We start from the raw sequence: 13,829 nt of genomic DNA, 5'->3' as shown, positions 1-13,829 counted from the left end.
TGTAGACCAGGCTGGTCTCGAACTCACAGAGATCCGCCTGCCTCTGCCTCCCGAGTGCTGGGATTAAAGGCGTGCGCCACCACTGCCCGGCTCCTCCTCCCTTTGTAGCTGCAGTCCTGCTGCCTGTCAGGTACTGGGGCCGTAGGGATGAGCATGCACTCCTGCCGTGTAGAGTGAGCTTCTGCACATGATTAGAGACGTAAACCGCTGGTGAGACAAACCCTTAGGCACAAGAGAGAGAGCTTGGGTGTGGGACTCCTTTATGCATCACGTGCACTGCCGTGTACACATAGCTGGAAGTGTCCAGTGCTTTTAGTGTGCCTGAGATTTAACAGACCTCTTTGTCCAGGCCAGTTGTGCAGTTATCTGCCTGCTCATACCATTAAAAAGGTTTGAATTTTGAAGCATTTTGGGTTTGAGGTCAGGTGTGTACAACTTGTACTATTACTAGTAAGTTGCTATGTATTCTATGACTGTAGCTAATATTTAGCTTGCCTCAAAATTTTTAAACTGATTTTTAGTCTTAATAAATTCTCTTTATTGAATGAACTACACAGGAAAATTTTTTTTAACTTTTTCTGTCTGTAGCATAAATGCTAAGAGTATTTAAGGTAGACATTGCATGTTTTTATGAGGATGTATAAACATGAAGGGGTCCCCACACTCTCCCAGGGTGTTCAATGGTATAGTTCCATTGGTTTAAAAAAAATTGTTACAGTATCCTTTAAAAAGAATAGTTTTCTTACTTTGTAACATTTTTTAAAAGAAAAAACCTCTCTGATGGTTTTTATGTCTTGTAATTTCTGACTTTTTACCTGAAGCAATCTTCTGAAACATGTCCCAAATCATCAGAGTAAGTTTTGATGGGAATTATAATCTTTGTGCCAGTTAGCAATTGTGGTCATTTGTGAGATAGGATAAACTCACTACTTTAGGCTCTGTGATCTAATGACACAACTTGGGCCATTGCTCCAGTCCCAAAGAGAAAGGGCCAGGGCCACCGTGGATGAGACTGGGCCAAGGTAAACCTTTCTCTTACTGATTATCTTCAGATATTTTACCAAGATGACAGCAAGCTAACAGCTTGGTTTTGTTTGTTTGTTTTTTGTTGTTGTTGTTTAAGATTGATTTTTATGTAAACCGTGTTCTGCCTGTATGCCAGAAAAGGACATTAGATCAAATTATATGATTGTGAGCCACCGTGTGGTTGCAGGGAATTGAACTCAGGTCCTCTGGACGAGCAGCCATCTCTTTAGCCCCCAACAGCTTGTTTTTAGTGTGGTAAATATTTTTTAAAAATGGAGTGATATTCAGCCATAAAGAATGAAATGTCTGTATGCGTGTGTGTGTGTGTGTGTGTGTGTGTGTGTGTGTGTGTGTGTAGGTCTGTGCTCCCATGCACATCTGTGGGGCCAGCAGAGGATGTCAGGCAGCCCGTTTTATCAGCTCCATCCCCTTGAGACAGGGTCTTTCACTGAACCCAGAGCAAGGCTGGTGGTCAGCAGGCACCAGTGACCTGTTCCTGTCCCCACAATTGGGGTTATAGGTGCAGGCATGTGCCATGCCTGGCCTTTCATGTAGGTGCCAGGGATTTGAACTCAGATTCACACACTTACATAGCAAGTTCTCTTACCTACTGGGTCATCTCTCCAGTCCCCTGAAATTTTTAGGTCTGAAGTATCCCTTTGGGTGCTGGTCATTTTAAAAAGAAAGAAAGAAAAAGAAGAAAATAGACACATATTTGTGACCGCACGTTATGTGACACATTTCACGGCACATTGTGACAGACTTCTGGGGAGATGCAAACAGACATATGCTACCTCAGGTAAGGAACCGGTGACAGACCACAGAAAGGACACCAGCAAAGTCGGGGCTGGGTGTTGCCTGGTGGGAAATTTTCTTTGGACCCGGTAGTTGTGGTCACTAGGGGTTCTGGATATTGGGAGCTGACACTTAAGACTGGGGACAGGCTAGGGGTCTGAAGGGGTATGCCTTCAGGCCCTGAGGCTCAGGGAATGCCTGCTGGTGTTGGAGGCTGGGATACTGGGATGAGTTGGGGAAAGGTTGGAGATAGTCTTTGTGGTCCTTGGAGATGGAGTTGGAGAGGAAAGGGAGACAGCAGCAGATGTTCAGCTACAGAGTTGGGGATGAGACTGAGGGGGCTGGGTGTGGAGAGGCAGAAGGAGAGATCTGAAGTCAGCCTGCTTCCCCGAAAGGAGTGGCCTTTGAGTTAGCAGGGGATGTATGCCGGCTGGAGTTAGGTTAGGGTGAAGGGCAGGGGGCAGGGAAGGTTGTAGCAGGATTTCTGTGGCAGAGCTTGGGATCAGACTGGGGAGCTGGGTCTCAAGAAACAGAGGGAGATGAGACCTGCAGTCTGCTTACCTGCAGAGAGTCCCTCCAAACACTTAAGAAATGAATAGGATGCAGAGGGCTCTTTGGTGTTGAGAAAAGGAGGTAAATGGGTGCTGGGGATTTGAACTCAGATCCATACACTTACACAGCACGTTCTCTACTCTAGGCACCATAGTACCTGCATAGGCAGGGTTCTCTAGAGTAATGGAACAGAATGTGCATAATTAAATGGGACCACTAGGGTGGCTTATTATACAACAGGGGTGAGCAAGCCATCAGTGGCCGTGTATAAGCTAGAGAGGCTAGGAACCTGATTGCTGCTCAGTCCATAAACCAGATGTCTCTGGAGTCCCAGCCTGGCACTGATGGCCTAGGAGACTCTGGTGGCCCTAGCAGAGTGGTAGGGAGGGCCACAGCAGCAAAGTGGCGGTGGATGCAATACGCTCACCAGCAAGAACCTAGGCAGGCAAGATGGACTTTTGCTCGGATCTTTTTACATCTAGGCTGCAGCAAGAAGGTTCTGCCCACTCTGGGGAAGGGTCTAATCCACTCTGGAAATGCTCTCATAGACCAACCAAAGACACGTCTTTAAGTAGATTCCAGATCCTGTCAAGGTGATAAGACTCACCATCACAGTATCTTGGTACATGGCTGTGTTATCAAGATAGTTCTTGTCTATTCATGCGACACTGAACCCCAGACTTAACATACCTCAAAATTCCGAAGCTGGGGCTGATGGTGGGCTGCACCAGGAGGCAGAGAGTCACCAGGAAGCCTGTGGGCCAGCTGGGCTGGGGTACACAAGTGGCAGAAACAATCAAACCCCCTGCCTCAATGAGGCAGCAGAGAAGCAACTCCTGGAAAGTTGTCCTCTGGCCTCCACGTGTTGTGTAGCATCTTCCTGTCCATCTTAGAGGAAACCCATTGTCAAGACATAGGATGCTCTACAGAGAGAAAATAGAAACCAAGGGACAAAGTACTCACCCAAAAGAAACAAATCCAGAAACCAGCACCTAGACTTATTGTCATCCCAATTCCAGATACCTAGAGGCCACTGTAAAAACAATAATATTAGCCAGGCAATATATCTCCACAGAGCCCAGCTATCCTACCACAGCAGGCCATGAATACTCCAACTCTAACATAGCTGAAGCACAGGGGAAAAAAAATCCTTAAAATTCTCTATCTGGAGATGGATGATAGAGGTCCTTAAAGGATATAAATAAATTCTTTAAAGAAATACAGGAAAACACAAGCAAACAGTGGAAGAAAATGAATATAACTATTTAAAATCTGAAAGTGGAAATCAAATAAATAAAGAAAACCCAAAATGAAGCAATTTTGTGCTTTGGGACAATGGTCTTGTACACTAAAGATTTGTCAATTCAAGCAATGGAAGAGAGAATCTCAGGCATTGAAGATATGATAGAAGAAATGGATATATTGGCCAAAGAAAACGTTAAATCTAAAACACTGACACAAAACATCCAGGAAATCTGGGACACTATAAAAAGACCAAATCTAAGAATAATAGGAATAGAGAAAGGAGAAGAATCTCAGTTCAAAGACTCCAAAAAATATTTTCAGCAAAATCATAGAAAAAAAAAGCTTTCCTAATCTAAAAAGGAGATTCCTATAAAGGTGTAAGAAGCATACAGAACTTCAAATAGATTGAACTAGAAAAGTTCCCTTGGTACATAATTATCAAAACACTAAATGTATAGAACAAAGAATATTAAAAGCTGCAAAGAAAGAGGCCAAGTAACATATAAAGGCAGACCTATTAGAATTACACCTGACTTCTCAGTGGAGACACCAAAAGCCGGAAGGGTTTGGACAGACATGCTACAGGCTCTGAGAGACCACAGATTCCATCTCAGACTACTATACCCAGAAACACTTTCAGTCACTAGGTGGAGAAAATAACACTTTTCAGAGAAAACGAGACCTTGGAACACACATCTAAATAGGATGTCTCCATCAATTCCCTCCCCTCAGAGTATCCTGTGGAAGAGATGACAGATTTAAGGGTCGAGGGGATGGAGTACACCAGGAGAACAAGGCTCTCTAAATCAACTAAACAGGGTTCCTATGAACCCACAGCCTGGAGCAGCAAGCACAAGGCTAACCCAGGTCTGTACCGGCTCTTCTGAGTATATATTATAGCTTCCAGCTTAGTATTTTTACAGGACTCCCGAGTGTGTAAATCAAGTGGGTCTGATCCTTGTGTCTGCTCTTGGGGCTCTTTTCCTTCTGTTGGGATTCTTTTTCCAGCCTCAATGTGATGGTTTTTGTTTTATGTTTTATTTTGTCATGTTTGGTTGTTGTCTTTTAGAAGCCTGTTCTTTTCTAATGAGAGATAAAGGGAGTGGATTTGATTGAGGGAGATGGGGGAGAGAGAGTAGAGGGAGGGACACCACAATCAGGATATATTATGTAAGAAAATCTATTTTCATTTGCTTGTTTGTTTTGATTTTTTCGAGACAGGGTTTCTCTGTGTAACAGCCCTAGCTGTCCTGGAACTCACTTTGTTGACCAGACTGACCTCAAACTCACAGAAAGAACCTATTTTCAAAATAAGAAAAAAAGAGTTTGGGGCTTGAGAGATGGCTCAGAGGTTCGGAGCACTGGCCACTCTTCCAGAGGTCCTGAGTTCAATTCCCAGCAACCACATGGTGGCTCACAGCCATCTGTACTGAGATCTGGCGCCCTCCTCTGGCGTGCGGGCAGAATGTTGTATACATAATAAATAAAATAAATGTTTAAAAAAAAAGAGTTTGGAGGGTTGGAGAGATAGGTCAGTAGGTAACTGATTGCTGCAAACATGAGGTCCTGGTTCCGATTCTCAGAACTCATAGGAAAGCTGAGTGTGGCAGTGCTTGGAACCCAGTGCTGCACCCAGAGACAGAGATCTAGGGCCTCACTATTCAGCCAGGTTAGCCAAAAAGCAAGCTTGAAGATCAGTGAGAGGGAAGTGATTGGGAAAGACATCCCAGTGTTAACTTCTAGCCTCTACACATTGACACACACACACACACACACAGAATTATCAAATGTAGTTGGGTTTTCTTGTCTACAGGTTCTGCATCCATCTATTCAACTAACTTTGAATAAAAACTTATTGGTAATACCACATTATTATTGAACACATGCAGACATATTTTCATGTGTGTAAGTATGTGTGTATGGCATGTGCATATGTGTATGGTGACTTCACATGCTGAATGTGCACTCAAAAAGACCAGAGAAGACTATCAGGTGTCTTGTTTCATTACCATCCACTTATTTCTTTGAGACACTGTCTCTTCCTGAATCTAGAGCTAGGCTAGTGGTCAGCAAGCTCCAGATGTCCTCCTGTCTCCACTGTGCCCCCCCACACACCACAGCACTAGGGTTGCAGGCATGCACACACATGGCCGCACACAGTTTTCTGGGTGGGTGCTGGTGATTTCAACCCAATTTCTCAAATTTGGTAGCAGTGCTCTTACCCATTGAACCATCTCTCCAGTCCCCAGATTTTTCTTGTCATTTCCTAAATGCTATAGTATAACTATGTACAAAATATTAGGTGTACTGTGATGCAAATAGACTTCCATAGGCATATGTACATGATAGTGTTGTGTGACGCTGTTCCTGTGCATACATGAGCAAACATGTACCACTCCAGATAGAAAACCAATGACAGATCAAATTAAATATACCACCAAAGTCCAACTTGGTGAACCAATCAGCTTTATTGGGGTTACTTAGAGGTGCAGAAATTATTCAAAGACAGCTGCATCACTGAAGCCCACCCCATCATGGGTGAAAACCCACAATAGCTGGAAATCTGGAGCTCATTGCATGACTTGCAGACAGCTGGATGTGCTGATAGCTTAGCTGGTCTTTGCCTCTTCCTGACAGCTTGGATCACCTGAAAGTTACTCTCAGTGGCTCTTATTGCTTATGTTTATTTGGTGGAGGGAGATAGTTTATCTATTTAGTTTCAGGGGCTTCCTGAAACTTTTGAGTTGTTTGCTTCCTGAGCTTAACTTGAATGGGCTTCTTTCCTGTGGGATGGAGGGCATCACCTTTTGTTAAGCACATCCTAAGGAGCTTCCCTCCAAGATAAAGTATTCTAACTTGGAGGAGATTGCTATAGAAAAATTGATCTATAGACAAGGTTTCTAAAGAAGTACCTCAGGTTAAATGAGGCCATGGATGTGGGTCCTGACAAAATATAACTAGGGAGAAAGGGATCTGGACATTGGTGGGAACAAAGGAAAGAAGGCAAGGATAGAGCAAGATGGTGGCCATTGGAAAGTCAGGAAGGGAGACCTCTGGGGAAACCACATCTGCCAGCACATTCAATGTGACCTTGAACATTAGTCTCTAGAACTGTGAGAAAAGAAATCTCTGGTGATCAAGCCATTTGGCCTACAGTCTTTGATATAGCAGGTTAGCAGACTAGTAGAACATTCTACACACTGCCTCAAATGCTAGAGTATCCCAAACAGTAGGTGAGGTTTAGTTTAGACAACTCAGTGGCCCTAGTGGTGAGGGAGAAGACAGTGGCAAAGATGTTGGCTTTAATGATAATTGTTTCACAAAATAAAAATGGAAACTAATCTTTATAAACCTCACATAACCCAGGCTGCCTTCCAATATGCTATAAAGCTAAGACTAGCTTTGAACTCCAGGTCCTCCCACTTCTACTTCCCAAGAGTTGAGATTTCAGGCATGTGTAAACCATGCTTGGTAAAACAAGCAGTCATTTTGTATATCAATGATAATTAATAGCTTAATTTATGCCCTTCTAAGTTTACTACTTGTGTTTGCAAAAAGCTTTTAGTGGCCTTACATTGGGGAAAATGAAAGACCATCTAAATAGGACTTTGCAAATAGTTCTTTAAAAATCAGAATAAAGAATAGGCATGCATATATCATTTAGTGTTGATCCATCAAGTTAACTTTGAAATGATGGGAGACAGAAGGACATATATGAAGGGCGGCTGCCTAGCACAGGGGATGGTGGCTCCTGGATGGGTCTCTTAGACTACCTCCTTTTTATTAATATGTCCCATAATGTTAAATTATCATTTATGTCTCACTAAACTCTGATCACAACCACAATATTCTCTCTCTCTCTCTCTCTCTCTCTCTCTCTCTCTCTCTCTCTCTCTCTATTTGGTTTTTGAGACAGGGTTTCTCTGTAGCTTTTGGGTCCTGTCGTGGAACTAGTTCTTGTAGACCAGGCTGGCCTCGAACTCACAGAGATCCGCCTGCCTCTGCCTCCCGAGTGCTGGGATTAAAGGCGTGCACCACCACTGCCTGACAAACACAACCACAATTAAAGGGCAATGTCTTAACTTGTTTTAGAGGCTGCTGGGATGTGAACAGATGCTAAATAGACGTCTCTGTCTCTGTGAGTGAAAGATGTAGCCCAGAGAAAACGCCATACTGTTAATGACTTTTGGGCAAGTTTAGTTGGACTTATTCTATATCTTCTAGATAAATAACATGAAGCCTTATTTTTTAAACATTATTTTAAAATAACACATCAAATTACAAGTGATGACTGACATCATCATCTGGTCTATTGAACGCTCAATCTAGATGATAACTGCACTAGTTCCTAGACACTGTTGGCTCTCAGAGTGGAAAGCCAGACGTCTATCTGTTTCTTTTGCTTTTTGATGTTATTTTCTCTTAAGAAATTGTGTGCTTCTCATTCTCATGAGCTGTATCACCTCAAGTTTCCTTGAAATGCTGATTACTCAGAAGAAATTAATACCTCTTCGAGCTCCTCCGTGATAATACCATGCTACTGAGAAAACAGTTCATTTTGAAAGAGCACATGCTCCGTGGTAGAGAGGCACAAACAGTGACTAGAAAACAGAGCAAGGAACACGGTTCTCTAGCACACTCAGCTCCGCAGGACAGACAGAATGCATACACGAATCTCCATCTTCAGAGTTTCTCTGCCAGAAAAAAGTCAACCATCTAAAGAGCATTTCTTCTAAGGGGAGATTATCTATAGCTTGTTAAAGAGAGCCTGTGAACATCACTACCATACGTTAACTATGCGAGTGGACGGAGGGACAGTCTGAAGCATGAACACCACTACCATACATTAACTGTGGGGGGCGCCAAACGGGCAGGGACAGACCAAAGCACAGCTTGTCACCAGAAGGGGCTTATGTGCACGTGGGCTCCGTGCAAATGAGTTTTACTCAGGTGCTCTCCAGTTCCACATAGTCTAAAGAACACAGTGCTGCCCACGAAGGAAGACCTCCGTGAGGAGAGAACCCAGGGCCCAGCACTGAAATGCAGCTTGACCATGTGTCCTCTGTGCTCTTCCTGGGATCTGGGAACAGCTAATACCAGTTGCTATCATGACAAATTCCTACAACGCCTCGCATAATACTGTGTATACAACTGATGCTTAATACATAGAAAAACGCTGTCTTGTCAGTGCAGCTTTGCATGGCTGAAGAAGGGACAGTGAAAGCCCAGGGGGGCACTGGGGTGGTTTTCATACTTTGTCATTCACAGCAATTTCTGTAGTGCATACAAACCATGAAGAAGGCGAGGTTTACAGAATTACAGACATCTAAGAGAAAATTGACCAGTATATCAAATTGAATAAAATGTAGGCGGCTGGGAAGACGATCCTGGAGTATTTATCGATGGCATGGGTGTTGATCTTCATGCTCACATAGCTGCCTCTCTGGCTTTTCCTCTGGGGAGAGCCCCTCTCAGGGGCCAGGGTCAGCTGCACCATCATCCTGTCGGGTTTCTCGCCATTCTCAGGCATGTAGCCGCTCAGGTCATTCACCTCCCCGTCACTGTAGCTACCATCCAGCATCACTGCCCGGGGCTGGGCCAGTCCGCAGCTGCAGGAGACCTGCAAACACACGGGGCACGTGAGGTGCCCGCAAAGAATTGTGTATGAAGGGTGTTACCCTCTAGCCTCTTTTATTCTGAGCTTTAGGGAGAAGATAAGAAAAATGATGATGGTGTCACTGTGAGCATCCTAAGACAGCTGTGAGCACACAGCCCTGCATCAGAGAGCTTACCAGCAGCCTCAAGATCAGGGTGCAAGCACTAGCATGGTGCTGATGGGAACTGGTGTTGAACTAATATCTTCATGCTAACTTGTAGGAAAGAGCACACTGCTGTACCAGAGACCGATAAGACTAGCACCAGCTAGCCCCGTCCTCCATGAAGTCATAATCCCTGAGCTCATACAGTGCCCCCTTTGGGGAAAGTAGCGACAGACCCAGGGTCTCTATGTTAGACAAGAGTGATATCCTGAGCTACACCTTTTTTTCATTTTTCATTTTGAGACAGCCTTGGTAAGTTACCCAGGCTGCCCTCCAAATTGTGACTCTCCTCCTGAGAAACTGCATTACAGGCTGTTGACATTACACCTGGCACCAAACGAACCCGTCATAAAAACGTTTACAGATGACGCTATTTGGTGTTTGCCACGAGGGTTGGGACTGAAAGACAGCAGTTTGGGAATAGTGTTTCGGTAAGGGATTGCTGGAGGAGAGAGGCTCTACATTGTAGGCTGGGGAGGGAAAGGAAGGGCGGGAGCAAAGATAACTTAAGAAATGGTGGGAGAGGGCTGGAGAGATGGCTCAGAGGTTAAGAGCATTGTCTTCTCTTCCAAAGGTTGAGTTCCCAGCAACCACATGGTGGCTCACAACCATCTGTAATGGGGTCTGGTGCCCTCTTCTGGCCTGCAGGCATACACACAGACAGAATATTGTATACATAATAAATAAATAAATAAATAAATAAATAAATAAATAAATAAATAAATAAATAAATAAGAAAAAAAAGAAAAAAGAAATGGTGGGAGATAGGAGGCCTTATATGAAGGGAAGTTTCTTAGGATGGAATATGGTGTCCCTGGAGGGGTCTTTTAAATCACCTCCATATTTGTTAATAATATGTTCCACAGTGTTAAATTATCATTTATTTTCCTCACCAACCTCTGAACACATCCACAATTGAATGGGCCGTGTCTTAATTTAGTGGCACTGGGATGTAGATGCTGAGTGAATGCTTTCATTGAACAAAAGATGTAAATGTCAAATATTCATGACCATGGCTGGAGGTAGGCTGAGGAGAGGGTATCACAGCCTCATTTTACAGGGAGGGTAGAACCTGCCCACCATGCCAAGGCTAGCCCAGTCTATGCCATGGCAAAGTCACCTTCTCCCGTAGCTTCCGTTCCTTCCGCTCCTGCACTGTGGTCAGGTAATTGACAGCCGCGTACTCCAGCACTGAGAGGAACACGAACACAAAGCTGACCCAGAGGTAGATGTCCACGGCTTTGATGTAGGACACTCGGGGCATGGAGGCATTCACGCCCGTGATGATGGTGGACATGGTCAGCACCGTGGTGATGCCTGCCACAGATGGTGAGAAATAAGCACGCGCTCGCATTTGCCAAACACTGTGTGCCTTGTCCCTCCGCCTTTTGTTCTGCCTGCTCCCTCCTGGTGACCATCCTCCTGTCTTCATGAGCTAGCTGTCACAGATCTCTCCCTGCTTCTCTGCTCCTCGCTTCCACTTTTTCCTCTGCACACCTGGCACATTCGTTACAGCCCCGGACACTTCAGCATGAGGGGATTGCCTTCCTTTGTCCCAAGAAAGGAGATACGGATATAAGCAACCACGTGGTAAAGGAAGTTATTTCAACACTGTGTCCTTGGTGCCATAAAAGTTCTATAATCCTGGGCTCATCTCTTTAGCTGACAGCTACCCCATGCTGGGCCTGTGTGCCTATCCAGCAGGACTACCTCGAGCACCTTGACATCAGGTTTATCAGGATCGCTTTATTTATAGGAGACAGATTTTAATGAGCTTGCACATGTGCTCTGTACAGTAGCTGTTGGAGTGCCAGCTAACTGCTGAAGAACAGGGCGTCATGGGTGGGAATTTGCCCAGGATTGCAAATTAAGCTCAGAACATTCGCTTGGAAAACATTAAATCACACATGATTGGGGTCACCCGAAGGGCCAGCTCCAAACCCTTTCACTGAAGCCTGGTGGGACACCCTGTCACTTGCAAACCTGAGCTGTCTGAGCTGTAGTGGTGGCTGTGACCTACGGGCTCAGGATTTAAGATGAGGGCATTTGATGGGGTGCTGAGGAAGGAATGGAAGGAGAGCAGGAAAACTCGGGGATTCTGACTGCAGATATGGTGAAACCCAAGACTCCTCGTTTTTAATAATTCCTTCAAGGATTCTCTACTGCAAAGGTTCCTTGGGCCACCCTTTGAGAAACCTTGTTGCAGAATACCTTATACAGACCAACAAGAAGAGCACACCAAGACTGGAAGCCCCCTGCCCAGGACCACAGGGAGCTGTGTGGATGGACAGCCCTGGGGTCTGGATAGATTTCCACGTGGTGCTTAGATTGTGTGGTGCTACTTAAACATTTCCAGGTTATTCTGTAGAGAGGAGTACAGGACCCTCTTGAGAAGGGCGGAAGGAATGCCTTGGATTTCCAGACACGTGTAGTGTACTCTTGAGATAGTCCTTACCTAAGGGAACTCTGGCAGGCACAGCTCTGCGGTCGATCCAGAAGGACACCCAGGACAGCATGACCATGAGGGTGGCAGGGAAATAGGTTTGGAGCAGGAAGAAGAAGATGTGGCGGCGTAAAGTGAAGTTAATGTACAGACGGTTGTACCAGCCTGGGGACAAAGGAATAAGAGAGAGAACACAGTGTAGCTGCTTGGCTCCTTTAAAAGACAAGGCTTATTTATAGAATCTTAAATTTCTTAGAGCTCACTATGGACCCCTACCTTAAACAGTGACTGGGCCATGTGGCAACCCTCACCACTCATGTGAAGCCACTGTGAGGAATCTTTGTCCCTTTCGTAAACATGAAGGGAACCCTTGAGAAAGTCACTTAAAGTTTTGTTTCTCAAAATATGTCCTTGGGCCTGTCTACCTCACAATCACATGGGAGCTTCTTAGAAGTTCAGATGTAGCTCATGGATAGAGTCCTTGACCAGTGTACACAAGGCCATACGCTCAGTCCCCCCCCCCTTTCTCTCTCTTCCTCTTCTTCTCTCCCTCCTCCCCTCCCCATCTCCCATCAGACTCCTACACTGTAGCCCAGACCACTGGAGCAGAATCTTTCTTGAGCAGCAGCCTTATGGGGTTTGTGTGCAGAGCAAAGCTCGAGGCAGTACTTAAACAGCACCCTTTATTTCTTTCCTTTTTCTTTTTTAATTGTATTTTTTGAGGCAGGGTTTTAGGTAGCCCAGACTGGCCTCAGACTCACAATGTACCTGGCTTGAATTCCTGGTTCCCGCCCCCCTGTTTCCACCTTGGTAAGTGCTGGGATGTTGGTGACTATCCCCAGGCCTGGCTCCCTTCCTGGATTTCTTTATGGGAAGAAATGGGTTTTGAGGTAGAACACAGTCTTTGATCTGGTCCATTGGGCTTTGCTCTGCCTTTGCGATTTCCAGGGAAAGGAACACGTGTGAGGATGTGGGAGGAGGGTTCCAGGGCTGGGAGTAAGTGGGGTCCTGGCAGCAATAAGAGCGGATTTGGTGTCCTCAGTGAGTACGTTGCATAGAGCTGGCCTCTTGGTACCAGCAAGTGTGGAGGACTTTCAGAAGACTGAGACCCAAACCACTGAGCATCCAGGGTGAGCAGTGCAGCATGGGAGTTGGATTGGCACGCTAAAACTTGACTGTCAGTGCTCTCTAACGGATTAGGATGCGCTTACATGGGGGAGCTCCCTCAAGAAGTCCTGCAGAATCTTCTGAAAGGTGAGATTAAAACAGAAGCAAGGGATGGAGAATGTCAGCTGTCTACCAGCTCAGGCCAGCTGCTGGGGAAGGCCATGGAGCACAGCCTCAGGCAATGGGTGGTGATGAGGCCTGTATAGATCTCTGACTCATAAAGCCACAGCCAGGTCCACATGATGACCAGGGATCATTCCGAGGAACGTGGGTAGTAGTGGCACACCCGGGGAAATGGAGAATGGTGGTCTGAACTGAAACTTGTTTGTGGCTAGAGAGAGAGGCTCTGCTGAGCACGTCAGGGATGCAGCGCCAACGGGACATGGCATCATCTCAAATAAACCTACTCACACAGCTTCCCTCGGAGCCTTAGCTCGCATTTCCTAGGTAGCTATCTCCTGATACATTGATGGGTCAAAAATTACCTATAATCTGGGTGGTGGTGGCACACGCCTTTAATCCCAGCACTCAGGAGGCAGAGACAGGCATATCTCTGTGAGTTCAAGACCAGGCTGGTCTACAAAGTGAGTTCCAGGACAGGCTCCAAAGCTACAGAGAAACCCTGTCTTGAAAAACCAATAAATAAGTAAATAAATATTACCTGCAAAGCTAGTTTCCTTGGAGCATACCTAGCCCAGCCCCTGGAGATACTGAGCCAGAGGCCCAGCCTAGATGCATAGTGTATAGTGAGTTCACCAGCCTGGATACATAGTGTATAGTGA

At 45.4% G+C, this 13,829-nt stretch overlaps 1 protein-coding gene across 2 annotated transcripts in view; it reads right to left on the bottom strand.

Moving 5' to 3' along the window:
- Window positions 1–7,623: 7,623 nt before the first annotated feature.
- The window catches only part of LOC101998803 (gamma-aminobutyric acid receptor subunit rho-1), a 29,409-nt gene continuing 23,203 nt past the window's right edge, over window positions 7,624–13,829 (bottom strand). For both annotated transcript variants that reach the window (XM_005361955.3, XM_026786727.1), the window contains 3 exons: window positions 11,893–12,045; window positions 10,558–10,754; window positions 7,624–9,238 (listed from right to left, as the gene is read on the bottom strand). In XM_005361955.3, coding sequence (XP_005362012.1) covers window positions 8,945–9,238; window positions 10,558–10,754; window positions 11,893–12,045 — 644 coding nt within the window. In that variant the 3' untranslated portion in view covers window positions 7,624–8,944. The remainder of the gene's footprint in view (window positions 9,239–10,557; window positions 10,755–11,892; window positions 12,046–13,829) is intronic.

Source organism: Microtus ochrogaster, linkage group LG5 (genome assembly GCF_000317375.1).
Source record: "Microtus ochrogaster isolate Prairie Vole_2 linkage group LG5, MicOch1.0, whole genome shotgun sequence".
NCBI lineage: Eukaryota > Metazoa > Chordata > Mammalia > Rodentia > Cricetidae > Microtus > Microtus ochrogaster.
This window is presented reverse-complemented; position numbering and strand designations above follow the sequence as displayed.